Source organism: Eumetopias jubatus, unplaced genomic scaffold (genome assembly GCF_037043125.1).
Source record: "Eumetopias jubatus isolate StellerSeaLion01/CBP00866 unplaced genomic scaffold, mEumJub1_p1.0 scaffold_7, whole genome shotgun sequence".
Classification (NCBI taxonomy): domain Eukaryota; kingdom Metazoa; phylum Chordata; class Mammalia; order Carnivora; family Otariidae; genus Eumetopias; species Eumetopias jubatus.
The window spans coordinates 8,141,032-8,166,978 of record NW_028274813.1 but is presented as its reverse complement, the minus strand read 5'-3'; the positions used below and the strand labels follow the sequence as shown (position 1 = coordinate 8,166,978).

At 38.8% G+C, this 25,947-nt stretch overlaps 1 protein-coding gene across 7 annotated transcripts in view; it reads left to right on the top strand.

The window, feature by feature from the left end:
• Positions 1-25,947, top strand: part of VRK1 (VRK serine/threonine kinase 1) — a 114,598-nt gene that overhangs the window by 65,681 nt on the left and 22,970 nt on the right. For 3 of the 7 annotated variants that reach the window (XR_015768460.1, XR_015768461.1, XR_015768462.1), the window contains exons 11-12: positions 19-197; positions 12,302-12,389. Coding sequence is in view for 3 of the 7 variants with exons in the window: in XM_028099084.2 (XP_027954885.1) it covers positions 19-197; positions 12,302-12,389; positions 13,673-13,764 (359 nt within the window). In the remaining 4 variants the exon portion in view is untranslated. Of the gene's footprint in view, positions 1-18; positions 198-12,301; positions 12,390-13,672; positions 14,048-17,107; positions 17,296-23,019; positions 23,266-25,947 lie in introns of those variants that run through there. The other 4 variants (XR_003608423.2, XM_028099098.2, XM_028099086.2 and 1 more) reach the window with 4 other exon arrangements.

Here is a 25,947-nt window from a genome sequence, read left to right as displayed (position 1 = left end):
ATTATGTTACTCTTTTAGATGAGATTGCTAAATACATGGAAACAGTGAAATTACTGGACTATGCCGAGAAACCTCTTTATCAGAACTTGCGAGACACTCTTTTGCAAGGACTGAGAGCTATAGGAAGCAAGGATGACGGCAAGTTGGACCTCAGCCTCGTGGAGAACGGAGGCTTGAGAACAAAGTCAATAACGAAGGTGAATTTTGTTAAGTTATCCTTTGGCTTCCTGTGATGGTAATTGCAGCAAACACTAATTTTAGGGAAGTAAATCAGTAAAGAAAAGTGTAACAGATTGCTTGGCAATTAAATATCTGTCACCATTAGGTAAAGGGACACTCTTTATGAGACATGAAACATGTAGAGGGTTGTAGAAGAATGAATAGATATCTATTTCTTTTTTTTTTAAAGATTTTATTTATTTGTGTGCGTATGTGCCTGAAAGATAGAGTGAGAGAGAAAACAAGCGTGGGGAGGGGCAGAGGGAGAGGGAGAAGCAGACTCCTTGCAGAGCAGGGAGCCTGATGTGGGGCTCGACCCTGGGATTATGACCTGAGCTGAAGGCAGATACTTAACGACTGAGCCACCCAGGTGCCCAAGAGTTAATCTATTTCTTATGTCCAGTAGCAAGTTTGTAAATTCCTGGAAAGATTCTAACTTGGGATCCTGACATCTGGCAGGGGGATTTGGATGGGGCACTTGATTCATAGTGTGGGTGTTTTTTTCTCCCGGGCCGCCTAGAAGCGTTGGTCTTGTCTCTTAGCTCTTCCTTCTTTGTTGGTGTGGTCAGAGTGTTTATCATTTGAAAATTGGTGTTTGAAAATTACTATTTGAAAATTAATGTTCGAAAGTTTCCTTGTTTGCTGGTGTGAAGTGCTTACCATTTGAACGTTATTTTGCTCTTTATAGAAATGTCATTATGTAAAGCTATGTATCTGCATATAAAGAGGTTAATTTATTGGAGAGAGAGGTTAACAGTGAACTTTACAGGCAAAGTATTGTGCAGGCACGTAAATAACTCCTGGTATCACTTTAAAATTTAGATTTTACAGGTATGCATTAACTTATTATTTTTAATAGTTAAATTGTTGATTAACTCAGAGATTTCCTTTTTAGTCTGAAATTATTGAATAAATGTGCTAGCTGCTTTTAAATGGAAAATAACTACTTTTAGAAGAAAAAATATGTATTTTTTAAAGATTTTATTTATTTGAGAGAGATAGTGAGAGAGAGCACAAGCAGGGGGAGCTGCAGAGGGAGAGGGAGAAGCAGGCTCCCTGCTATATGGGGCTCAGTTCTGGACCCTGGGATCATGACCTGAGTTGAAGACAGACCAACTGAGCCACCCAGGCACCCCAGAACAATATATATATATATATATTTTTACACTATTGACTGTTTTTACTGTCGCTGACTCTGTAAATTCCAGTAGATTCCTTTGGAAATACTGTATTCTGAACTATGAGAAAAAGGGTTTAAAAACAAATTTTCTCTCTTTAAAATAAGAAGCAGCATTATTAAAAGGTTTTTGTAGTTCTTTTTAACTTACAAAGGAGATGGGAATTTTGAAATTGTATCTTGAATTTGACTTTCTTGGCAAATAGTAGGTCTCTGTAGTTTCACTCCAAAATCTGAAATTACACACACGCATCTACGTATACATTTTTTTCTTTTGTAAGTTTTTCTTAATTGCATCGCTCCATTTTTGTGGTCAACAAGTGTGCTGAGAGCCACATCCAGCTTTGAAATTAGGATAAAATGGAAGCCCGAGTGGAATTTTTCAGTAAGGTAGTGAACTTAGAGTTTGCATGTATGTTATAAACATACAGAATGCATCTTCCTGCTCAGGACAGCTTTCTGTGCATTAATATTTATAGATAGCTTCTGTGGTATTTTCCTCTAAAATTTTGCTGATTGAGAAGTAAAGATCTCTGTTGCAGTGAGAACTTGTCCAGTGCCGTACCCCCTTACTTTGCAGATCACTGTTATTTGGACTTACATGCTGGAGAAAATTTGGTTTCTGCGGCTTCGCTGACTTTATAGCTGAGTAGGTCCGTCTGCTGCAGAGCTAACTTCTGTGACCTTATAATTCTCCTGTGTCCTCCTGTGTCTCCAGTTCAGAAGGCTGGAAATTTCCTGCTGGATCATCCCCCACATGTATAAAGCTTTATTTAGAGAGGGAAAATAATGAATAACAAGTGAACTATTAGATTTCCTTTATTAGTTTACTGCCTTTTTTCCCCCCTCCCTCATAGCTGACACAGGGCTATTCTTTGTATTAAAAAGAAGTTGTTAAAAGTTAAGATTAGGTAAGATCATGAAGCTGCTAGATGGCCCATGTAACTGGAGGTGAGTTGTTAATTTGGTGGCCATTTGTCTTGTATTTTAATGTGAAAGAGTTGGACCAGGCCAGTTTTCTCTTTTAAGATTTCCTTCTTTCCGGGGCGCCTGGGTGGCTCAGATGATTAAGCGTCTGCCTTCGGCTCAGGTCATGATCCCAGGGTCCTGGGATCGAGTCCCGCATCGGGCTCCCTGCTCCTTGGGAGCCTGCTTCTCCCTCTGCCTCTCTCTCTCTCTCTCTCTGTCTCTCATGAATAAATAAATAAAATCTTTAAAAAAAAAAAAAAGATTTCCTTCTTTCCTTCCTTCCTTCCCTTTTTTAAAGCCCCAGGACATTTTCTTCAAATAAATTATAAATACCCCATATTTAAAGCAGATAAAAGCAGAGCTCTACCAACTGAAAAGTTAGGGGCTCTCTACAAGGAAAAGCTTTTACTTTGATAAGTTAGTATGCCATCTCTTTTTTTAGCAAGGGGTATGTAATCAAGATGTCATTTTTTGCTCTGGTTACTAGGAAGCTCAGAGTTAATTATGGTGCTTAATCATAGAAATTCTATTAATCCTTATAATTAGCATATTTTCTCCTTTCCCTTTTCATGATTTCTTAAAACTTTTTAAGATACATTCTTTGTATTTATGACATTCAAATCTCTTTTGGAAAGGGATAGTTTTAATTAATTCAATATATATTTCTCTTTATGTTCCTGAGAGTTGTCCATTATGGTAAAAATCTATGAGAATTGATTAGCAGTGGAATGAAACAAGGTTTCTATCCATTTTTAAATAGCCATGCTTGATTATGGTACAGTAAATTTGCAAACTAGAGTGAAATATGAATTTACCCACTTGAAAATGTTTTCAGCCTCAGTAGCCCAAGAGTTTTATTTAAAGCACAGGATTTTGGGATAACATAAGGCTGAAGTAGAAAAAAACTAAGCATCAGTCTACCCTTAGGAAGTACACAGCCAAAGATTTTCTTTGTTAATTAGAACTGAACACTTGTGTTAGAATTGGGCGTCCAGTTCCAGCAGTTATTGGATTCAGTGTGTACTCTTAAACCAACATTCAACAATATAAAGGTCTAATTTATGTACCTGGTCTAGGCTAGGTCCCTGGGGCTATAAAGATCAATAGCATGTAGTTCCATCCTTAAAGAATTCCTTCCTGTCCCATCTGGGTTAAGAACAGCTTAATTTACTGGAAAGAACTCAGCAAGTTAAAAGGACATTAATACCTCCATTAGCTATTTTCTTGTAAGGTTTTGATTAAGTTGCTTGCCCAAGCCAACAAAAAGCGCTGTTCATTAGAATTTCTCAAGTCTCATCCCTAGAGATTCATTGAGTAGGTCTGGAGTTGTGGCCCTGTGATTTGCATTTTTTCATTTTCAGACAGTATATACTGTTGTTTCCTATGAATGACTCCCACATACCCTTCTCTCCACTCCCATATTTTTTAGTTCTTTTAAGTTATATTATGCTAGTTGGCCTTCCTAGAGTTTCTCTGAAAAATGATTAACCATTAAATAAATCCCTGCTGGCACTCAGCCTGGAACATGGTACAAAGAGACGAATAAGAGTACAGGCCTTCCATTGCCAGCCAGTGGCCTGCAGCTGCTGTGGTGGACAGCTTCCTGTCTCTTGAGGTGACTGCATCCCGTGCAGCCTATAGTTTCAGTTAGATAGCCCCAAATAAACCCTCTGAATTTGGCGAAAGTCTGTCTAACTTGGTTAGCACGCTAGAATAATAGAAACTGTATTTTCCTTAGATAAATTTAGATGGTTGAAGTCAAGACACTTCTTTCTGTTTTCTGATGGGGATTTAGCCTTAGTTTTCTATGTAAGTGGATTCATTGTTTACTAATGATTCTTTCCCTAGGTGCTTGAGCTCTGTATTTTAAATCTTGTCTTACTTGGCTGGATTTTGTCAGGTAGCTTTTTTCCCGTAGCTTTTTTCCCGTGTGTGTGTGTGTGTGTGTGTGTGTGTGTGTGTGTGTGTATTTTAAAGATTTTATTTATTTATTTGTCAGAGAGAGAGAGAGAGCACAAGCAGGGGGAGCAGCAGAGGGAGAGGGGGAAGCAGGCTCCCTGCAGAGCAAGGAGCCTGATGTGGGACTTGATCCCAGGCTGCCGGGATCATGACCTGAGCCAGAGGCAGACACTTAACCAACTGAGCCACTCAGGCGTCCATTTTCTCTATATTTTTAAGTAAGGTTATGACATATGTGCAGAAAAATGCACAAGTAAATTTGGAATTTGAACTTTACAAATTGAGCATACACATTTAAACATCTCCCAGATCAAGGTATGTATCATCACTGGAGCCCCAGAAACTTCTCTCAGGCCCCCTCTCAGCCGTTATCCTTCATTAAGCATAACCAGTGTTTTGATTTACAACACCATAAATTAATTTTGCCATTTAAAGAAAATTCATAGTAATAGCACCATACAATGTGTACTTTTTTGTGTCTTTTATTCATTATATGTCTGAATTTCCATGCTGTTGCATGCAACAAAAGTTTTCTATTTCTTGTTACTGTATAGCATGGCACTCCATTACATGAGTACATCGTAATTCCTTTATCTCTTCTATTGCTGGACAGACGTTTATACTGTTTCCAGTTTTTGGCAGTTGTAGTAATGCTGGTTAAGAACATTCTTATAATTTCTTTTGGGAACTGCATATATTTGTTTCAAGTGGGGTATATACGTAGCAGGAGTTCTGGGGTAGAGGGCTTACTTACGTTTAGCTTTGGTAGGTGCCTCCAAGCAGCTTCTCCCAGCAGCTGTCCCGGTTGTTGCTCTCACCAGCAGCTTCTGAGAGGTGCAGTTGCTTATCGACGCTAGCTTTTGCATTGTATTTAATTTTATCCATTTTGGTAGGTGTGTACTGGTGTTCCTTTGTTTTAATTTAATCTCCTTTAGAATATTGATTTTGAACACCTTTTCATATGCCTATCAGTCTCCATTGCCCTTTTTCAGTGTGGTGCATTTCAGATCTTTTGTTCGTTAAGAAGGGGAGGTTGTCAGCTTTCTTTTGATTTGCCAGACTTGACTACTTTGTATATAAGCAATCTCTGTACTACACACATTTTTCTTTCTTTCTTTCTTTCTTTCTTTCTTTTCTTTTCTTTCTTTCTTTCTTTCTTTCTTTCTTTCTTTCTTTCTTTCTTTCTTTCTTTCTTTCTTTCTTTCTTTCTTTCTTTCTTTCTTTCTTTCTTTCTTTCTTTCTTTTTCTTTTTCTTTCTTTTTTTTACAATTGGTAGTTTATCTTTTCATTCTATTAATGTGGTAATATCTCTTGATGAACAGAAAGTTCTTCATTTTAATGAAGCCTAATTTACCAGTCTTCTTGTTTATGGTTAGTGCTTTTTGTATTCTATTTTGGGAAAATTTTGTCTACCCAGATCATGAAGATAATTCTGTTATTATCAAGAAATACTGTCTTTTGTACTTAGGTCTACGATTTAATAGCAACTGATTTTGTGCATAGTGTAAGTCTGTTTATTTACCTCCTGTGGATAACTAGTTGATTTGAACCATTTATTGAAAAGTCTATAATGTCCCCACAGCATGTAGCAGACTTTCAGGTAACCATATATGTTTGGGTCTGCTTCTAGAAACTCTGTTCTGTGCTATTGGCCCACTCACCTTTTTTGCCAAGCCACACTGTGTGAACTCCTGGCTTCGTAATGATATCTGATGGTGGAAGTCCTCCAACCTTGTTGTTCTTTTTGTCTTAGCTGTTCTTGGCCCTTCAGCTTTACATATAAATATCAGAACCAGCCTATTAATTTCTACACAAATACTTCTGGGATTTTGATTGAGTTGCATTGACCCTCATTTTGGGAAGAATTGACATCTTCACAGTATTCTTTTCTGTGCATGAATATGGTATACCCTTGTATTTAGGTGGTCTTTTGTTTATCTCAGTCATGTTTGCAGTCGTCTCTGGCTGTGTAAAGATCATACCCATCTGCCATGTCTGTTTTCTTCCAAGTGCTTAATTCTTCATCTGTTTCTTTTGTATCATCTGTAATTACCATAGAACTTTCCTTCATGTCATTTGGTTGTCAGCTCTGTCTGTTTTTTGATGTTTCTAATATAAGTTCTGTAGTGATTATTGTTCTATTTATTGGCTATGCAGTTTCCTTGTTATCTCTTCATTTTCTCATTTTCTTTTTTAAATCATCATTTCTCATTTACTCAGTTTAAAAAAAATTTTTTTTTCTTTTAAGCCTCCAGTGCATGTTATGAAATTTTCTTCTTTTGGGAGGACTGTGTTTTCTTTCAGAGTGGAATCTTCAGCTGTCTTTGTGTGCTATGACCATTTATCATCATCTCTTTTTGTCCCCAAGGATTCTAACTTTGTTGGCATGCTTCTTCTCTGGACCATATTAATAGTGAATAGATTAACGGATTATTGTATTTGTGAATCCTTGGCTTTCCCATTTGATGAAACTGTTTTGCTTTTCCTCAGAGTTCGGATTTGAGGATTTGGCATTGTTAAGGGACTTTTTTTGCCTGCAGTTCATACTGTGGGAGGATCTGGAGGGCCATGGCTCAGCTGGTACGCAGGTCAGATTACCTGTCTTTCCTCAGTACCTGCTCTGTTCCTTTCCTGGCCAGAGGAGGCACAGATTTGGTAAAATCTAAGTCCATGGGAGAGAAACCTCGTTGGGGGTTCTTCTCTCTGGCTTTACTATGTTTTATCATTCTCTGTTTTGTCATATATTTTGGTAAATCCTTGTTTATTGTTGAAAATAATTAGTCTTGAATGATTGTGGTTGTTCTGCCCTCTTTCTCCAGGGAAGAAACAGAATCACATGTCCTGCTTTCAGTGAGGGGCTGGGAGTAGGGAAGGTCTCTTCCAGGGGCTGTTCCACTCTTTCTTTTCAAGCTTCCTGTTTATATTTTGTAAATTGAAGGTCAGTGGTGATAAATTTCTGAATGGTGTTCACTTAGGTTCTTTTCCCCAATATGGTTCTTCAGGAGCCACATGTTGCTTTCTAGAAGTATCTGACTCTTCTTGGCCACAACCTCCTGATGGTTATGGTGAGAGGCTCTGTCACTGTTGCTGCTGAAATATTTCTTAATTGCTATTTTGTGTTCATTTCTTCAGAGTTTAGTGGGGCAGAGGTTGAAAACTACCCCCCAAATGTCTCCTATTTTACACACAGTTTAGCTTGTTTGTTGGTGTGAACATTTCGGGGTCACTGGAATCTATGTCCTTCCCCCATGAGAGTAGACGGTGCGTGTTGTGCTGTCACCCTCTCAGCTCCTCATAGACGGTCTCCCACATTACAGTCACCTGACATTTCAGTTTTTGTACACGTGGTAGCATTAATTCATTTTCGGATAATGACAGTAAATTCTTCATTCCTCATGGCATCTTAAGAGTGGAGAACTTCAACTAGTGAAGAACACAGTATTCCTAACTTTGTTAGTCTTACGTTGTAACATTTTATTTTGCTAAGCCCTTTCCCCCAGACCTGTCAATAATTAGCAGAATTCACTAGTTGTACTTGCTCTTCCTCCCTCCAGAGTAGATAGCAGAGTAGATAGCTAAATGTGTTGACAGGACATCTGAACGTAAGCAAGTAACAACAGCAAGCACAAATACAATGAAATCCTGCATGGGTTCCATTTACAGTGCATCGATACTTCACCAAATGGCATTCGTGCATGTGGGGTTACACTGGACACTTACTGAAGACGATTTACAGAACTCTGAAGTGATTTCTTCTAGGACTTATAGTTTTAGAGACTTAATGTGTGTGTGTTTAATGTTTTGATAAAAACTAAGATTACTCTTTTGCTTTAATCTGTTTTTTAGCATGTATTTTTCAGCTTGAGGATGCAGCCTGTAGCAGTGCCAGGCACACAGTGGGTGCTTAGTTAATATGTGGTGGGTGCTCTGCCCCTGGTAACGTGAAGGCCTGTGTTATTACAGAAGGAAATTGTAATATTCATGATTCTTGTTACAGCCTTTATCACTGGAACTCATTTAAAATAATAAATCACTTTAATGCATTCTAGCAGAATATTTTTAGATTATTCTTTAAATTAATCTGCCCCTCTTTTTAAGTCACTCACTTCCTGACCCACTTCCCATCTTTTCATCCCTTCTTTTTCCGATTATGTGTGACCTTTTCCTGCTTTTTCTCAAAATATATCTGTAATTACTTAATTCCACTTAAACATTACACAGTTTGTAAAGGGCTTGGAGTAAAATAGGAAGTCAGCTCTTTATTATTACAACACTAGTTGAATCGTTGCTCGAGAGGTGCAGACCCATGGATATTTCTGTATAAAATAACCAGGCTAGGCTCTATGAGAGCTCCGCATATACAGGAGGGAGACACAGGAATGTGGACGAGGCTCAGCCAGGCGCACAGCTTGGTGGACTCTCTCTAGGAAGGGATGCGCTAACGTGGGAGCACAGCAGCCGGGGACTGTAAGGGAGGCGGCACAGCTCTGAGACGGAAATTGGAGCAGGAATGGAGAGCTCTGAGTTCTAGTCTTTCCTACCCTCAGCTGAGAAACACTGAGCCAGTTCTCTTAGCCTTCTTCTGTCTCCAGCCTCAGCGTCTTCTGTCTATATTGTGAATTTTAACTAACTCGCTGGTTTGTAAGTATCGTGTAACACACATGTCTGCTTTGCTTTCATAGAAGATATGTGTTCTGTGTTTTTTTAGTTTCTGTCGAGTAACAACCTGTTTTTTTTTTTGGTTGCTATTAATGAATGTAGGAGCATAGATGAATCATGCTATTAGCTTATAAAGTCTGTACCATTTGCCCGGTGACTTCAGGTGGTCTTAAGTAAATAAATAAGATGAACTGATTGGTGCAGTCAGTCTCTAAATAATTGTATTTAGATTTCTTTGTTTCGTCGACACATGTACAGTACCAAACATTTAGAAATTTTAGGCTGTATATTCTAAGTTTCTATAATAAACATTTGTGATTTTTATAATAAAGAGTTAAAAACCAACAACAGTCCTGAATACTCCTCACCTTTGATATAGCCAGGGATCTGATTGGCTTTTCTTAGAGGCTTTTGAAAGCATCTAGAGGTGATCTTTTGATGTGTGACCTGCTAAGCAAAGAATGAACGGGTCCTCGGTTTTTGCCTCGCAGGATTTTTATTCTTTGTCCTGTTAAAACAGCTTTAAGTCTCTAAGTGGTCTCTAGTCAGTGTTTAGACTATTAGTAAATTATCAGTCCAAATGCATCTAGCTGATTTGTCTTCCTGTTTCTAAGCTGGAAGTGAGAAGCTGCTAATTAACTAAATTTTAGCCTAGCATATCTGAACACTTCAGAAATACAATGTGTAATACATTCGCTAATGCCCTTTGAAATAAACCTAATTTTCTGCAGATATTTTAGCTGTGCTGAATTAAAAGAAAACTCTATTCTAAGTTTATAAGTCATTCTGGTGTGTCGTACAATATTTTGATTTCATTTATAGATGCAGAGGCACTTTGTGGGACCTGGTATGGAATATGACAGAATCAGAGATTAGCGTAGTCCCTTTGTGAAGCCGTTTTCTGTTCAGAGAGAACCAAAATATGCACTATCTGAAGCCCAAGATGTTGACAAATAACAAAATGAAGCATTAGGGGATGTCAGGAGAAAGAAGCTGCCAGTGAATTGTTTGGAATTTTCCTCATTGCCTTATAGAATTAATAACACACTTAGATGCTATTAAATATGAAATTTTTTTTTTAATTGGTCTTTTCCTGTAGGCCATTGGCCTCTTCTGTCAAAACTAAATACATTCTCAGAAAAGTTGGGCAGGAGATAACCCAGCTGAAGTGTGGACTAATGAAATGCAGTGCTTTACCTATTGCATGATGCTTAAAATACAGGTGTTTTTTTTTGTTGTTGTTGTTGGCTGAATACTGACTGATTTTCATTCCTATGTAATTTACTTGCATGGAGATTAAGAAACCTCTTTTTTATTAAATAAGCTTGAGAACAAGATGAATGCACTGGGTTCTTGGGTAGAATGTATTGGATAGCTCCCTTTATAATGAGCATTTAAAAATCTGCCTCCTTAAAATCGGAAAATGCATTCTTTCCTGTATGGAAAGCAATATAGTAGTGAAATATTCCTCCTTAATTTTGGTCCGAACGAACAAAAGTGTCTGTGTTTATTCCTGCCTAATGCATCACAAATCTGCTGACATGCTAACCTTGGAGTCTTGGCTGGCGTTAATCAGGCCTGTGCACCGGCAGGAAAGATGCACCTAATGCACTCCATCAGTGCAGTTTGCATATGGAAGTTCTCACAGGGGAGCTGCCCTGTGCCAGCTGAGGGTTACCTGCCCACTGCAGTTATTGTATGTAATTATCGAACCAATCTGTTCAGCCCAGCAGGGTTTAGATGGTAATCATGAAGCAACACTTTGGAAAAGAAAGATGTAAGGCACTCTCCCCTTCTCTCATCAGTTATATGAAGTTACAGCCACTCTTAACAGCAGTTTTTGAGAGGCAATACCTCCATATACAAATCTGCTAAATGAATGCCTTTGAAAGTTTCTGAAGGTTTAGTCAAGTTATTTTTGTCTGTGTGAAGCGTTTTCTTCAGGAGCATGGCGGGGGTCTTGGAGTTCTGATCTTTCCATGGCCACCTTAAGAATATTTTGAAACAGTGGGATTATTTGTAATACGTAGATAATAACAGTTCTGACCATTTGGGGGTTTTAAGGTAATGTGGTTTGAGTAGAGTGGAGCTTTCCCATGCAGCTCCCTGTGGAACGGAACCCGTGGCTGCCGTCAGGGAAGAAGGGAAGAGAGCGGTGTGCTGTCAGCAGGCAGTGTGGACAATGGCCCAAAGCAAGGGAAATGCTCAGATGAAGTTTAACTTAATATTAATTGTTAGAAAATATAAGTGAGGACGTTCTGATGCATTGTGAATCTGAAATTTGGGACAGATGAGAGGATTTCCTAAACGAAATCTGGGCCACCCAGGGAAGCTCTGAGTTATCGTTTGGACTTTAACGCATTTAAATTTGAGACTACATGGGATAAAGTTATAGGAGAAATACAAAGTTGTAAAGTTATTACTAAGTCCTTCCATAGTCATTCCTACATGTAGACGTGTGGAGTAATTTAAAAACTTCACGTCGGACTGAACTAGTTAGAAAATGTCATAGTGATAGAAAATAATGAAAAGAAACTGAACGAACACTTGGGAAGACCGGCTGGTGACAGAATTTAAGCATTAACTACTAAGTAACCCTCAACTAGAAAAAATAAATAGAAAGTTGGAAAAAAATAAATAGAAAGTTGAGGAGAATCCACCCTATTTTCGAGATTTTAGGAGAGCTGTGTACTTTTAAGACTCTTCCTTTACAGGAAGGTGTCCCCCTTAAACTTTTAATGAAAAGTATACCAAAAGAAGACATTTATTGGAAGTTTGTCATTACTGATTCATGAGCAGAATTTGCCATTGATTGATAGAGTATAACCAGGGATATCCTGTATGCACAAGGTGTATATTTTCCCATTTATCAAGTAGATGACTGTCCCTCCCCCACATACCCCACACACATTGTAAAATGCGGAGAATAAGTATCATTGGCCTGAGTGGTGAAACCAAATTTGTTAAATGCTTTGCTTTTAAAAGAGAGTTTCTGTATCATCAGTCCTGATGGTTAGGCTTTCAATGATGAACTATAAAAAGCATAAAAGCTTGAGGTGGTTACAACAAACAAGCTGACATTCAGACTAACTGTATAGTTGAAGTTCTCTTAATCCCATTTTCTTCCATCCACAGCCCCTTCGCCTTAGGTAACTACCACCCTGTAGTTGTGTATATTCTTATTGTATGTTTTGATTCACCCACAACCTGGATAGATTCACATATATGCTAGTATATGGTAAGTTTGTGTATTTACTTATTTGACCATCGGACCACATGTTTCTCTCTCTCTTTTCAAAAATCTTTGTGTGTAACAAGCGCAAGAAAGGAATTGAGGAGAGCACCGAATCCAGTGTTGAAGATATGGAATGGTCAGATACACAGACAGAAGAGGCCACAAAAACCCGTAAGTTGAACAGTCTTGCCTATTAGCTTTTTCCATATATAAACACAGATTTCATTTCCTTCCGCTAAGTAAGAGGTTAACTTATGGTTGCAACATTTTGGTTTTATGATAAAATATCATACAAGAAGATCTTCTGTTTGTATAGTATTATCACAGTGTCCTTTGTACGTACATTGTATTATTTACTGTTCACAGTAATCACGAAGTTGGGGTGGGGAGCTATTCTCATTTTGCATCTAGGGAGCGCAAGACATGGAGCACTTAAATGGCAGAGCCGGAACTCTTACCTCTCAGGCTACTGTCTTTCCATTTCCGCACACTGATTACATATCACGGGATACAAGGGAAGGTCCAGATCCGGCGAGTAGTACCTGGGCTTACTGTGGCTGCCAAGTTCCACGGGCCTGAGCCGTCCGTGTGCCCCCCACAAAGTCTGCCAGCTCTTCTTGTCTCTCAGCAAGTTGGGAGGCAAGGGATTAAAGCCTCAGTCATCGCTTTTCAAAGCTCTTGAAGCAAAAAGCAGAGTATAAAGTCATTTCTGAGATGGCTTGTAAACTGGTGCTGAAGGCTCTTCCAGCATGGAGCCGAGCTAGCATTGACATTAGCAGGGCTGCATCTGCAAAGGGCACAATGGGGTTGGGCTTCCGTGTGGTCTACTTCGTAGACGGCCAGTGCGGACGTGTAGGCACACCTCTGGGAGGCTCAGAAAAGGGAAAACAGGTTCCAGGTTTCACAAGAGATGATTTCTTGGACGCAATGAAGAGATTCAGTGCTGGTTGCAGTACCATGTTTTTTTTTTTTTCCAGATTTCTCTCCTATCTTGCTGCCTTTTATTTATTTATTTATTTATTTATTCATTCATTCATTCATTCATTCATTCATTCTTTTATTGGTTCTGAAGCATTTCTCACTTTCTAATAGAAAAGGCTCATTTTTGGTAAAAGTTTCATTAAAGCCCAAGTGCCCTGTTGAGTCAGGCCAGGGATGTATTTTACCTTTCCTTTGATAGTGTCGCCTGTGCACATTTGTGGAAGACAAACATTTGACTTTCAAAGAGAATCTTCTGCACTCGGGTCTGTTAACATTGTCTTTCTTGTATAGTATGGATAGAACATCCTTAGGTTTACATGAATTCACCCCAGAGAATACTGGGGGTATCTAGAGAGGGAGGATAGAACTTCACCCTGGAGGCTAAAGGTTTTAAAGAAGTTCCTTTCTGTCTTCAGCCATTTTCCGATCCCTACTGTTCTCCCCGCCTCCTGTCTTGTTCATTTTGTTATTAGGAAGTGAGGAGTCCCGAGGAGCAGTGCATGGAAGCCTGTCTCAGCCAGAGGCTAGCAGCAGCAGCTATGACAGTGAGTGGGAGCAAAATTAAGGAGCATTTGTAAAGATAGAGCAATATTCTTACTTTAAAAAAAATCCCTTAAAAATTTTTAAAACGGAGAGTTTTAGTTCAGCAAAGGGCCCAGCCCACATTGTGATAATAAGGTTGATACCCATTTAGACCGGAGTGAATTCACAGCTGTGCATGGGAAAACTCATGCCTCTCCTGACTGCCTGAAGGTCATTTGTTACCTGAACTTTGCTTAATGAGCATCAGAGTTATTTGTTTTGATACATCAATAATTTTAAATTGGACTATAATTATGAAAAAATGTTTTTTATGCCCCAAATTTTAATTTAAGGTCCTTAACACTGCTGGTTTTTACTGGGAGAAAATATATTAGTATTTTTGTTTTATTTATTAATAACAGAAGAAGAGTGTGGACCCCATTGCATATTTGAGGAGAACAATCCAGATTTTTTGTTCCAACTTAAACAAAAAGAAGATAGAGAATAATCAAATTCTCCCTTATTTATATAAACTCCAAATTGCTGTACTTAAATGCTGTTTCTCTTCTTATTGTAATTTATCCTTTCTTCTAAAGTATAGGGCTAGTTAAAGTATTTTATTGTCTAAATATTCGTAAAGGAGAGAAATATTACCTGAGATGGTAAAATGTTACTGCTTCTGGCAAAAAAAAAAAAAAAGGCCAGTGTTCATGAAAATATGTATTTGTATTCATCATTTTAAAATAACTTGAAGGCGGAGGCACATTATTATGTTTGAATTTTGTTTTAAAAAAGTATATAATACAATTCAGTGACTTCTGTGTTCCAGAGCTTTAAGATTTTGTGTCATAAACGTGTTTCAAGAATGGTTACCTCTAACAGCAGCTTTAGAAATGTCAGTTTCTTCATTAACAATTTTATTTTCAAACACAATTTATGGTTTACAATATGGTAAGAGATTTTTCTCACTGTGTGATCTTTCAGAATGCTGTGCCTGGCAAAATGGGAGCAACTTTCCTTTAATATCTATTTAGACCATTTTAAAAACGTGTATAATTTTCTTGATACACCTAAACTCATTTTGACTAGTTGGGGGTCTATTGTGTAAGAACACATTCTGAAAGCTTTCAAAATGTGTATTGTGTAGGTTTTCTCAAAGAAAGAGAGGGGGTGACGGGGTGTTTTTCAAGAAGAACAGAGGCCTCTAATCCTTTTATTTTTATGCAAGGCATAATTTTTACCAATTGAGAAAATTTGGTTATTTGCTGCAAGTAATTTTTTCCCCCACAAAATGATAAGGCTTAAAAAATCATGTATATTCTGGCATTTCAAAACGGTCCCAGTACTTCAGAATTGTACTAAAAATTAGTTAATGTAGCCATGATATTTATGGCTAGCTCCTTTGTCCCTCCCGTTCATAAAATGGACAGTACTCCACAACCTTCTCTTGTTAGTGTTAGATTTGAAGTAACCTTGAATTTGGTCCATTCTTGAGAAATCTGAGGGAAGCAGGATTGACGGTTACCTCTCGAATATCTATGATCTAGTCAAAAAAGGGATATTTTTAAGGACACACTACAAAGAAACTTCCCACTTATTTTGAATTTCTGCATTAATAAAATCATGGAAGAGTACCCAGACTTGTATTTTTCCTTTTTCAGATACTAAATTTTACGTGTTAGGCTTGAGATTGCACCTTTTACCAATAGTAATAAATTATGAAAATGGGTATATTTTTTTTTAAAGAGACGAGAAGAGGAAAAATATTTTTTCTGCCACAATTAGAATTGGTTATTAGGGAGAACAGTGAATTGATACGTGTAGCAAAGACTTCACGTTGCAGGATCCTGATTATATAATAAATTCCAGGTACTGTTTTTAGTTGCAGTGAAAAATTTTAAATCTAGATTGAAGGAGATAAGCAGCAGTGGTGTTTAAGAGTAAAAAAAAAAAAGAGTAAAATGACAAATGAGGGTGTTAGTGATAATACTACTAGTTGAACAGAGTGAAACTGTTGTGAAGTGTCCTTTGTAATGTGACTACTCCAAATTTATTGAAAGGAAGATGTACTATAGTACTGATTACTGACCTGGATTTTGTGATACCCTATTACGCCCCACCTCAGCCCATCACAGCATTCCTATTTCTCTATGCAAAATTAATTTCAAACTTCTTGAAATAAAAAACTAAAAATCTACCATGGGATATTTTTTATCTATCACAAAAATTGAGGAAAAAGCTCAAAAGTTTAAACCAGCCGTAGTGAAGGCTATGCATTATCAATGGCAGGAAAAAAAAGATATACATGTAAATTTGAAGTTTTCTTTAATTGAAATATATGGCAATGAAATAAAAACTGGAACTTAGAAAACACTAATTTTTAAACTGATCTTCCACACAAGTAACTAAGCCTATAAACAGAAAACCTTTAGGATTTATTATTAGACATGGTAAATATTTTGTCCTAGATTCAAAGAATGTTTTATACATTTCAGAAAAGAAGTATTGATCTGTTGTTTAGTGCACTCATTGATTAATTATGGGTGACCATGCTGCCCCTCACCCTGGTACCGTTGCTCTTTTCCTGGCCAAGGGAGGCATGAGGCCGAGGGAAGGCACACTTCGTTTGCCCGTGCTAGGCAGCCGTGATCGGGCTTACACGTACCCTTCTGACTGCTGTGCTCGGTCTGAGGTAGAGTGGGGGTGCTAGGTGAGAACCGAGTCTCCTTGGTGAGGTGGAATTCCCGTAAAGAACTCTGCCCCCAGTAAAGAATGACTGATTTATTCCAACCCAGGAGTAGTTGGATAGGAACTGTCATGCGGTTCTTTGACCAGTATCAGCTGTGATGCATCTTTAGAAGGCTACTCAGTTGGGATCTCTTTAATTCCTAGTGGAAAAGACTTTGTGTTTTGGAATGGACCGTGTGCTCCTGCCTAGAGAGTATAGGTAACAGGCTTTAAAAAGCAACACATTTTATTCCTTGCTTTTCAGAATTTGCATTACTTCATTGCTTCTCTCCAAGAAATGAATGCTTGTCTTGTTGCTATAGCTTACATTAGGAGTTATTGTTTTAAATTGCACAATAAAAGTTTTGGGGAGAAAGATTTCAGTGCCTTTGTAAATTGAATGTGTTTTACCAGTGGGAGAGTTCTGTTGTGACTTAAGACTGAAAGGTAGACGTTAGCATATTTTTGGACATATTAAAAATGGACACGATTTCCTAAGATTTTCAGGCTATTAGCCATTACCTTTGTGTAGGAATTTAATCTCCACAAATCATCATAGTCAGATTTTTAAATATGAATAAGTATATATAGAAATGTTTATATATCTGTTCTTTAGGTTTTGTAAGTTAATGATTTGAATTTGTTTTTTTCTCTTCAAGGTTCAAAAACCAGAAAGAGAGTCCAGAAGTAAATCAAATGCTGTCAACCGACTTTTCTTTTCTTCCTGTCATTTGACTTTTTCCTCTTTTTCTATTTTAAATGTTATATTTTCATGTGAGTCTTTGAGGATGGGGCTAACCATGAAATAGTATGTCTTTGAAAAATATAAACTTTTTTATTAAGTAAATACTTTGTACAATTTATTAAAGGCTAATTTATAAAATTGAAAATCTATAGGTCAAACTCTTTCAGCTGATCCCAAGCTGCATGTGTTTGAGGTTCTGAAGCAGCTGTAAGAAAAACCACCATGATGTGCACTTTCTAATCATTGTCCATTGCCCCGAGTGTATAGAAATGCTTGGCAAAATCTTCCCCTTTAAGCAGATATACAAACCTTAAAATAAAGGTCTCTTTTTGCATGATACAAATACACCATTTGTTGTGGCCGTAAGATTTGGATTGCATTGGTTCTGTTCAGTTCCACAAGCATTTATTGAGCACCTGCTGTGTGAAGCAAGAGGAACAAAAAAGGGAAAGGGTTATGAAAGCAAAAGTGGGGTACTAAGTAGGTCTGTGGGAGACCAAACCCACGTATTTGAAAGTGAGATTGCAGAAGGACTACGTAAGCATGCAAACTGTATGAAAAGAAAATGTGATAAAGTATCCATGATTACAGATTTATAGACTAGCTTCTTTAAGGAGACCCTGTGAAACAAAACAAAGCAGGCTTATTGCTCATTCACAGGAGATTATTTTTCTTATAAGTGTCGTTTTTGTAGCATATGATGTCTGTGCAGTAAACCAAGCACTCGAGAGTTTTAGTGATCAGACATTTTCAGATTTGAACTTTTTATAGTTTCCCTGGTAATAAAAGCTTGGGGTTTAAACTCTATGAACAATTTCAAGGTTTACTTTGTTGCAGAAATTGGAATTGGGTTGGATTTCCTAAAGGGTGGTACACCTTATTGCTTAATGGCACATCCCATCTTTGTAGATGACATAGAGACACACTTTTATTTCAGCATTTAAGCATTAAGCAATTATTTTAATATGTGTTCAGAACATAAGTAGCCCATGAAACTGGTGATTTCTCGGTTGCTTAGGACAAGCTTCAAGTAGGTATTTCTGTTTTTAAAAAAGTGAGTTGATTTAAAGAAAAAGTTAAGTAATAGTACAGGTGGAATAGCAACATACCCCAAATTGTCAAGGTGGAACCACGTTGGAGGAGCTCTGAGCCAACACTGAGACTCTCCAACTTTGGCCCCAAATGTGGGTCTTTAGGTGTCACATGGAATACGTGTCACTGTAGTGGTCAGATGTTGAAAAGTGCAGACCAGATCTGCAGACTTTCCTTTGAAAGTTCATCTTTTAAATGCCTCCTGAAGTTCTTGAGCTGTGTGTCTTTGCAGAAGAGAGAACTCTGACTTTGGGCAGAGCCTCCTCCTGTTTTCTGTGGAATGTTGGATGTTCGTGCTTATCAGTGCTGTGGTCCCAGGTTTATTTGTAACACCTGAATCAACTTTCAAGTTCTGTTTCAAACACATTGACACTTAAAATAGGATAAAATGTGTGTGCTGTATTTTTGTGTATATGCCTTAGCCTTTTTTATTTTCCAAAACACAAAAACAGCAGAACCTGTTGGTTAGGTATTAAGAAAACAGAGAGTTCCTCACGTACTGTTTTTAACAAGTGCTGGCATTTTCTCGAATGTCACTCTGCTGGCGGGGCTGCAGAGATTAAAGACTAGTAGCCGCAGTAGCCGGGGGGCTCACTGGCCGCATCCCCTTACGCCACTGCTCTTCTCCTTCCTGCCTGACGCTGCGTTTTCTGAGGCTCCCTTGATTTGATTTGATTTATTTATTTATTTATTTATTTAAGACTTTATTTATTTATATGACAGAGAGAGAGACAGCGAGAGCGGGAACACAAGCAGGGCGAGTGGGAGAGGGAGAAGCAGGCTCCCCGCCGAGCAGGGAGCCCGATGCGGGGCTCGATCCCAGGACCCTGGGACCATGACCTGAGCTGAAGGCAGACGCTTAACAACCGAGCCCCCCAGGCGCCCTGGCTCCCTTTATTTTAAATCAGTGATCAAATAGCCTTGTCATTCAGCGTTACGCTTTTTTTTTTTTTTTTTTCGCCTTTTTCAGTTTTGTACTTACTATCTTTATCTTGCATCATTTTTGTTTCCTTTCCAGTCCGTGTTTCAGTGGACTTTGCCAGTCTTTGTTCCTTCATAACCCAGCGTCCACGTTCTGACAGGTGTTCCTGGCACCATGCGGTCCTACCTTCTCTGCCATTTTCCTTGGTCATTAGTGAGTTGAGATGGTCTGGTCTGCTGAGGATCGACATCTGTGCCAGGCTCTTGTCCTTCACACCGTGGGGCAGTACATGCTCTAGATGTTCTAGAAAGCAACCGATACATCTTTGGTAACCAACTAAGCCCTGAAGTAAAATAGTTTCTAGGTATTCTTCAGTAGTGATCTCTTAAGACAAATAAAATGCTGATAGGCCAGAGCCATAGAGCCTCAATTATTTTTTTGAGTTACTAAAATGTGCATATAAAGGCCTAAGTTGCATAGAAATAAATTAGTGGTGGAAATGTAAATAAATTATATGTATTTATATATATGTGTTTATATGTGGTTGAGCAGTATGTGCTTGATTATCCCTTAGAATCCTATTTTGTTGGCTGTATTCTTGTGATGACCAAAGTTTATTAATAATACCTGGTCACTATAGGAAATTTAGAACACGCAGAAAAGTATCAAAAGACAAACCAGCCATATTACTCCCACCCACAGGCAACCACTGTGAAGGTCTTGACACATTTTCTTCCAGGCTTTTCTATGCATTTTTATTTCAGATTTTTTTTTTTTAAAGATTTTATTTATTTATTTGAGAGAGAGAGAATGAGAGATAGAGAGCACGAGAGGGAAGAGGGTCAGAGGGAGAAGCAGACTCCCTGCTGAGCAGGGAGCCCGATGCGGGACTCGATCCCGGGACTCCAGGATCATGACCTGAGCCGAAGGCAGTCGCTTAATCAACTGAGCCACCCAGGTGCCCCTATGCATTTTTATTTCAAATAATTATTATACTTTATATAAAACTTCATATATTGCTTTTTAAAGCTAGAATTAAATACTTTCCACGTTATTATAGATACTTCATGAATATAATTTTTATGTTTCTATAATATTTTTTCTTGTGGATTTATGACGCTTTCCTGACCATTTCCCTAATATTGGACATTTAAGTTGTCTTCAGTATTGGGATATTATAAGTAATTTTTTTTAAGGTTTTTTTTTTTTAAGTTCATTTAAGTGATCTCTACACCCAACGTGGGGCTCGAACTCACAACCCCGTGATCAAGAGTTGCATGCTCTGCCAGCTGAGCCAGCCAGGAGCTCCTATAAGTAATATCCTTGATTAAACTCGGCAGAAATCTTTGTCCACATGTGTGAATATTTCCTTAGATTTTCAGAAGGGAACCACTGGGTCAAAGACTATGAAAATGGAAGGTTACTGATGCATATTAACAAGTTGCTTTGCAGAAATCCACCAGCCAACACTTTGCCCAGCAAATCAGAGTACAGCTTAGCTTTGTCATCCTTGAATATTACTAATTTTTATCATTTGATAAGGTAAATTGTTTTAATTGCTAGTGAACCTGAGCATTTATTTTTTATTTGTAAACTAACTGCTCTGTTTTCTTCCTGGTGTATTTGATTGTACTGTTTGTATAGTGGTGATCTTCACCCTTGGTTGTATTTGTTGCTGACTTTTTCCCATTTGTTTTTTGTTGGTGGTAATATTTTTTATTTTTGTGAAATTTAATATTTATGGCTTTAATCTTTTGATCTTTTTCATTGTAATTTCCACCACTGTTTTAAAATATTCCTCATCCTGAAATCAGAAATATTTACCATGTGCTAGCACATACTGGACCTAGGCTTTTTTGTCTTAATGCTCCTAAATTTTTCATCCATATGGAATTAATTTTGGCATATCTATGCCAGGAGGTAAGGATCACAATGTATTTTTTTTTCCAAATAGCTAACCGGTAGCTCCAGTACTTTTGTTAAATAAATCTTCTTCCCCAGCCCCTTATACCCTGGTTTGTGATGCCTGCCTTATTATAGATTAAGTTATTTTACCAGGGTCTGTTTCTGGACTGTCTGTCTGACTTCATTGATCTGTCTGTCTGTCCTTATGCCAGCACCACACTTAATGTAATTAAGGCCATTTTACTTATTCTTAACTTGTCTCCTAGATCACATTAACAGAAATCAAAATGAAAGAAAAAATTCACTTACGAGCATTACTATACTACAAAAATCAAACTCTTGTTCTTTGGCTAGGATATTTTTTAAGTCCTGTTATCATGCCTTCGTAATTTCTCATAATTATAGCAGCTGCATAGATAATGTTTTGTGAGTTTTGGTTTCTTTTAAAGTTCTACAGGTATTCTATACCCCTTACTCATTAAGCTCTGCTGGTATAAGGAGGACAAGGCACACTGAGGAATCAATACTGGAAAAGGGTCTCTGGATACATAGCAAGAGCCTCACACACGGGATCAGTGATTCTTTGCAGTATAGTGCTGACCAGGTGGTTTAGGCAACTCTCTATTCTTGGGTGTGATTTTGCAAATAAAATGCTTACCATTTCCACTGTACTGAGCATGTATTATTCATATAGTGGTGAGCTTTTTATTATGACACTAGTGTTTTGCAATTTGTGAGTAGCGTTCCTGAATTTTTGTAATTTTGGCTCAAGTTAACCTGTAAAATTTCTGCATTGAGTAAATTATGGGTTTATTTAAGTGAGCCGCTGTAAATGATCTCTGAAAATTCTTTCCTCTTTTTAATTTAAAGTGCAGCACTCGTTAGAAGTCTGAATTATCAGAAGGATGACTGGAGATGATCTGTAAGATAACTTTTGTCCCTGGTACTCGGGGGTGGGAAGAAGTTCTAAGGGCCAGCCCAGTGTTTGCAAGGAGAAGAGAGGGGACAGTGGTCTGAATCTCTTCCTGCTTTTCTGTAGGTTGTCTTTCTGCTGCTGATACCTTTCAGAAGCGAGTGAGGAGTGATCACAGTCATACATGAAGACCTTGTAACAGCCAGGCTAGTTTGTTTAAAAACTGAAAAATTGCTTATTGAGTAATTCTTTCTGACCTTGACACAAGAATCTTAGTACAGAAGTTCACGCTGATCCTTCTTGGTATAATTCTCAGATGGGAGCAATGCCCCTACATGCTTTCCCAAACTTTCTTCACGAGGGTCCATTATGTGCTAGCACTGTATAAATGTCAGAGTTGAGCCACTGAAGGGTCTGCTAACTCTGAACACTGGAAAGTTCCAGGGCAATAGATCACAGGGAAAGTTACAGTTGGATAGTACATATTGATTCTATTGATTCCATTCCATTTCCCAGTGAAGGGAAAAGGGAGGAATAGTTCTTGCACTTTCCTAGATAGAGAAATGTGCCTAAGATCCCTAAGAAGAGCTCACCCCCCCACCCGAAAGCAGGGAAAGAAAACTGTGTTCTTTTGTCTTCGTTTATTTCATTAACTCATCAGAACATTTTGGTGCCAAGGCGTGAGTCCATTCAGCTGGAGAAGTATTGTGCACATACTGATGGGTTTAACACTAGTTGCAAAGCTGTGTGATCTGGTCCCGCGTGCAACAGCTCCCCCCGCCCTCCCGCCCCGGCCCTTCAGGTTTCTAGTACAGAAATCCTTGGCAGAGATCGAAAAGCTTATGACAAAGATACGTAATTCGTCCTACCATTTGTAATTTAAAGAAGGATCATTTAGACATTTCTTAAGATACATGTATAGTTGTGGGTTTTTTTTTTTTCCTTTTTTTAAAGTTCCTAACCAGGTTTTTCAAAGAAGTTGTCTGTATTCCAGGTGCTGCAGCCCTGAAATAAGTCTTTGCTCTGCCATGCAAAGTGTTCAGAAAGCAAAGGTGGCTGAAATTACATGAAAATGGCTTCCAAGGCCCTGTCTGTTCCTGTAGAGGTCAGAGAAAGCACACCCTGCAGAAACACGATTTAAGGTCAGGAATCCCAGACACCTGCTGTTCCCAGTGAACTGTGTGATGCACATAGAAAATGTCTGGAAGTGAGGGTTGAGCTAAGTGAACAGTCAGGATAATATCTGGTCTTTTAGCGGCAAATTTGGGGGGAAATATGAAACTTTTTAAAATGGTGGGTTTTTAATTTGTTTTTTAAATTTTTTTGGTGTTATTGTTGATATCCCTATTTGAATGTAAAGTTCCTAACAAAAGAAGCAAGCTGCCTTTAGACTGCATTTACTGCTCTTGATGACTCCAGTTGTGTGTAAATATTAGAAAACAGCAGGGTCCTACATTCCAAGAATCACTTGAGCAGTGCCACGAAGACAAGTGTCCTTACTGGTATTGTAGTCATACTCCCAAGCTCTCCCGCTGTTTCTAATCTGTGCGCACAGCCGTGAAAAAACTGGACTGACATTTACAGGCACAGCAGGGAGACACTTGACTAGGGAATGTTAAAGACTCCGGTACCTCCGATTCAAAGTGGCCACCACACATGATAAATCTTCACAGGAGAGCTAGTCTGCACTTCAGCTGATGCCATAATGAGGGTATCTGTAATGAAGCAAAGAAGTAGAACATTTTTTTCCCTAAGCTCAACTTTTTAGCAATCAGATATTTATTGTTGTCTTTTTCAGACCTAACCATCTACAGGGAGACTCTCATTCTGGGTAGGGGAAGGATCTTTCCCTTTGGACCGGTGCTTTTTGGAGGGCCTCCTCCTTCCATCCTCCGTCCTCAGTCCCTGCCAGGGCTGTACAGGAACTTTCCTCAGTGAAACAGCACTTACCCATCAGCTGTGAATAAAAATAAAATTTCCCGGAATCTGCCCTAACTGGGATGTAAAAGAGGGTCAGTTGCTTTCTGACTCGAGTCTGACAGACTTCACTCCCGGTTTTGTCCCAGGGAGCTGACAGATTTGTATGCCATAATACCAGTAATGCAATTAGGTTTGCTGCACATTGTCTGGTTGACTTCTCAGTTAAGAGTTTCTTTCCCTATGGGAATAAGACCAGACAGACTGTCATTTGCTATTACTAATTCTGCTTAGCATTATCACTGGAGCTTTTTTTGTAATTAGCTATCTTAGTTGGCTCTTAAATTTTAATAGCCAATTGAAGCTACGTTTTAGCCAAGTTCCATATCTAAATTGCATTCAGTCCATTAACAAAGTTGGTTAAAAGGCTATTAAAACAAAAGCCAATATATGGTGGTTCGCACTCCCCATGTTTGCCGCTGTAGCAATGCCAGCCTCCCGCGCGTTCTCTAAAGGAGCTCACTCTCCTCCAGCAAAGTTACACACAAGCTGGACCGAACTTCCAAGTGGCAAGAAATTCATGTCGACAAGATTTTTGTTACGTTCACATACTCAAAAATGTCACCGCTCACACCCGGTTCCTTTTTGTGAGGGTTCTTTTGGGGTTGGGCTTTATTTGCTTGGTGGCGACAGAGGGGGGAAGAAAGGGGCATTTAGTATTCCAACTGAAAATTGACGGTTTTTGAAAGTGAATAATTGAAATGATGTTTTTCTCCATTTCAGCTGATCAAAATTATTAGCAAAACCATCTGAGGCACCTTCTGGTAGAATTGTAGTCTTGCTGGGTTTAGTTTGTAAAACATTCTGCCAGACATTAAAAAAAAAAAAAAATTGTAGCTGAGCCAGCACATAGGCTCCGAGCGCCCGTTGCCTAATTGATAGTCCCCATTGTCATTATTTTTAAATTCAGAAGACCATTTCTGATGCTAACACCCCCGCCCTTTGCAAATTAGTTTTCCATGATTTTAGTTTCCACGTGGAGTCTTCCTCCTTCCAGATCGGGATGGTGGGTCTGTGTTCCATGTTCAAAGATACTTGATTTCAGAAATTTGTATAATTTGTGAGGCAGGCTGTCAAGAGAAATTAGACTGGTATGGGACGTGTTCAGTTGACATTTCATCTCTGAATCCTTGGAACCCTGGGAATGAAGATGTGGAGAGAAACCAGCAGGCAAATGAGTCTGTCACCTTGACTGAGCCGAGTGCGTCTGAAGCGCTTCCCCACCCCCACCCCACCCCGCCCATTCGGCCAGTGCCCTGTTTTGAAATGAACAGGTAGTTTTCCTACTTCAAAAATACGTATTAAAAAAAAACACAAAAAACAACCCAACAGCTCCACAAAGAACGGCTGTTTCTGTTTCCCCATTCAGAAGATGTTGGGAGTTGTAGTTTAAATTTTTAAAGCAGTGAGTGGGTTTGAGTCCTTTACGTTTTGCAGTGTCTGGCCATTCTTCTCCTTGGCCTTCTCTGAGGCCCTCAGGACTGCTGTCCAGCTTCAGCTTTCCTGGTGCTGTCTTCCTCACCGAAGGCCGCCTGGCAGACAGATTCTAGTGAAGCCCCAACCACTCCTCATACTTAGTCCTCCACGTGGAAAGGCCTAGTAGCCCACGCTCACATAACTTTGGTCCTGACTCGCTTCTCCAGCCTTTGGCTGCAGGGCTGAGGCGCCATCAGTGAAAGCGTGGCCTCAGTGACAAAGGTGAGCAAGACCAGAAATGCTGGTGGCCCTCTCTGGTGATTTTTGTTCTCTGCCAGAAGCTGATGGAAGAGGGCAAGAGAGGCCATTTTATCCGGCCCTAGATTATATGTTAAAGTGAAAACATACTTTTTAAAAAGGTGTATGTGACTAATTGGCCTTCAATAAAGGTGGAACTGGCTCTGAAGATCAGATCACAAACTCTCTAAAAGGTCAGGGCCTGAGGGCCTCTCCCACCGAAGACTGAAGG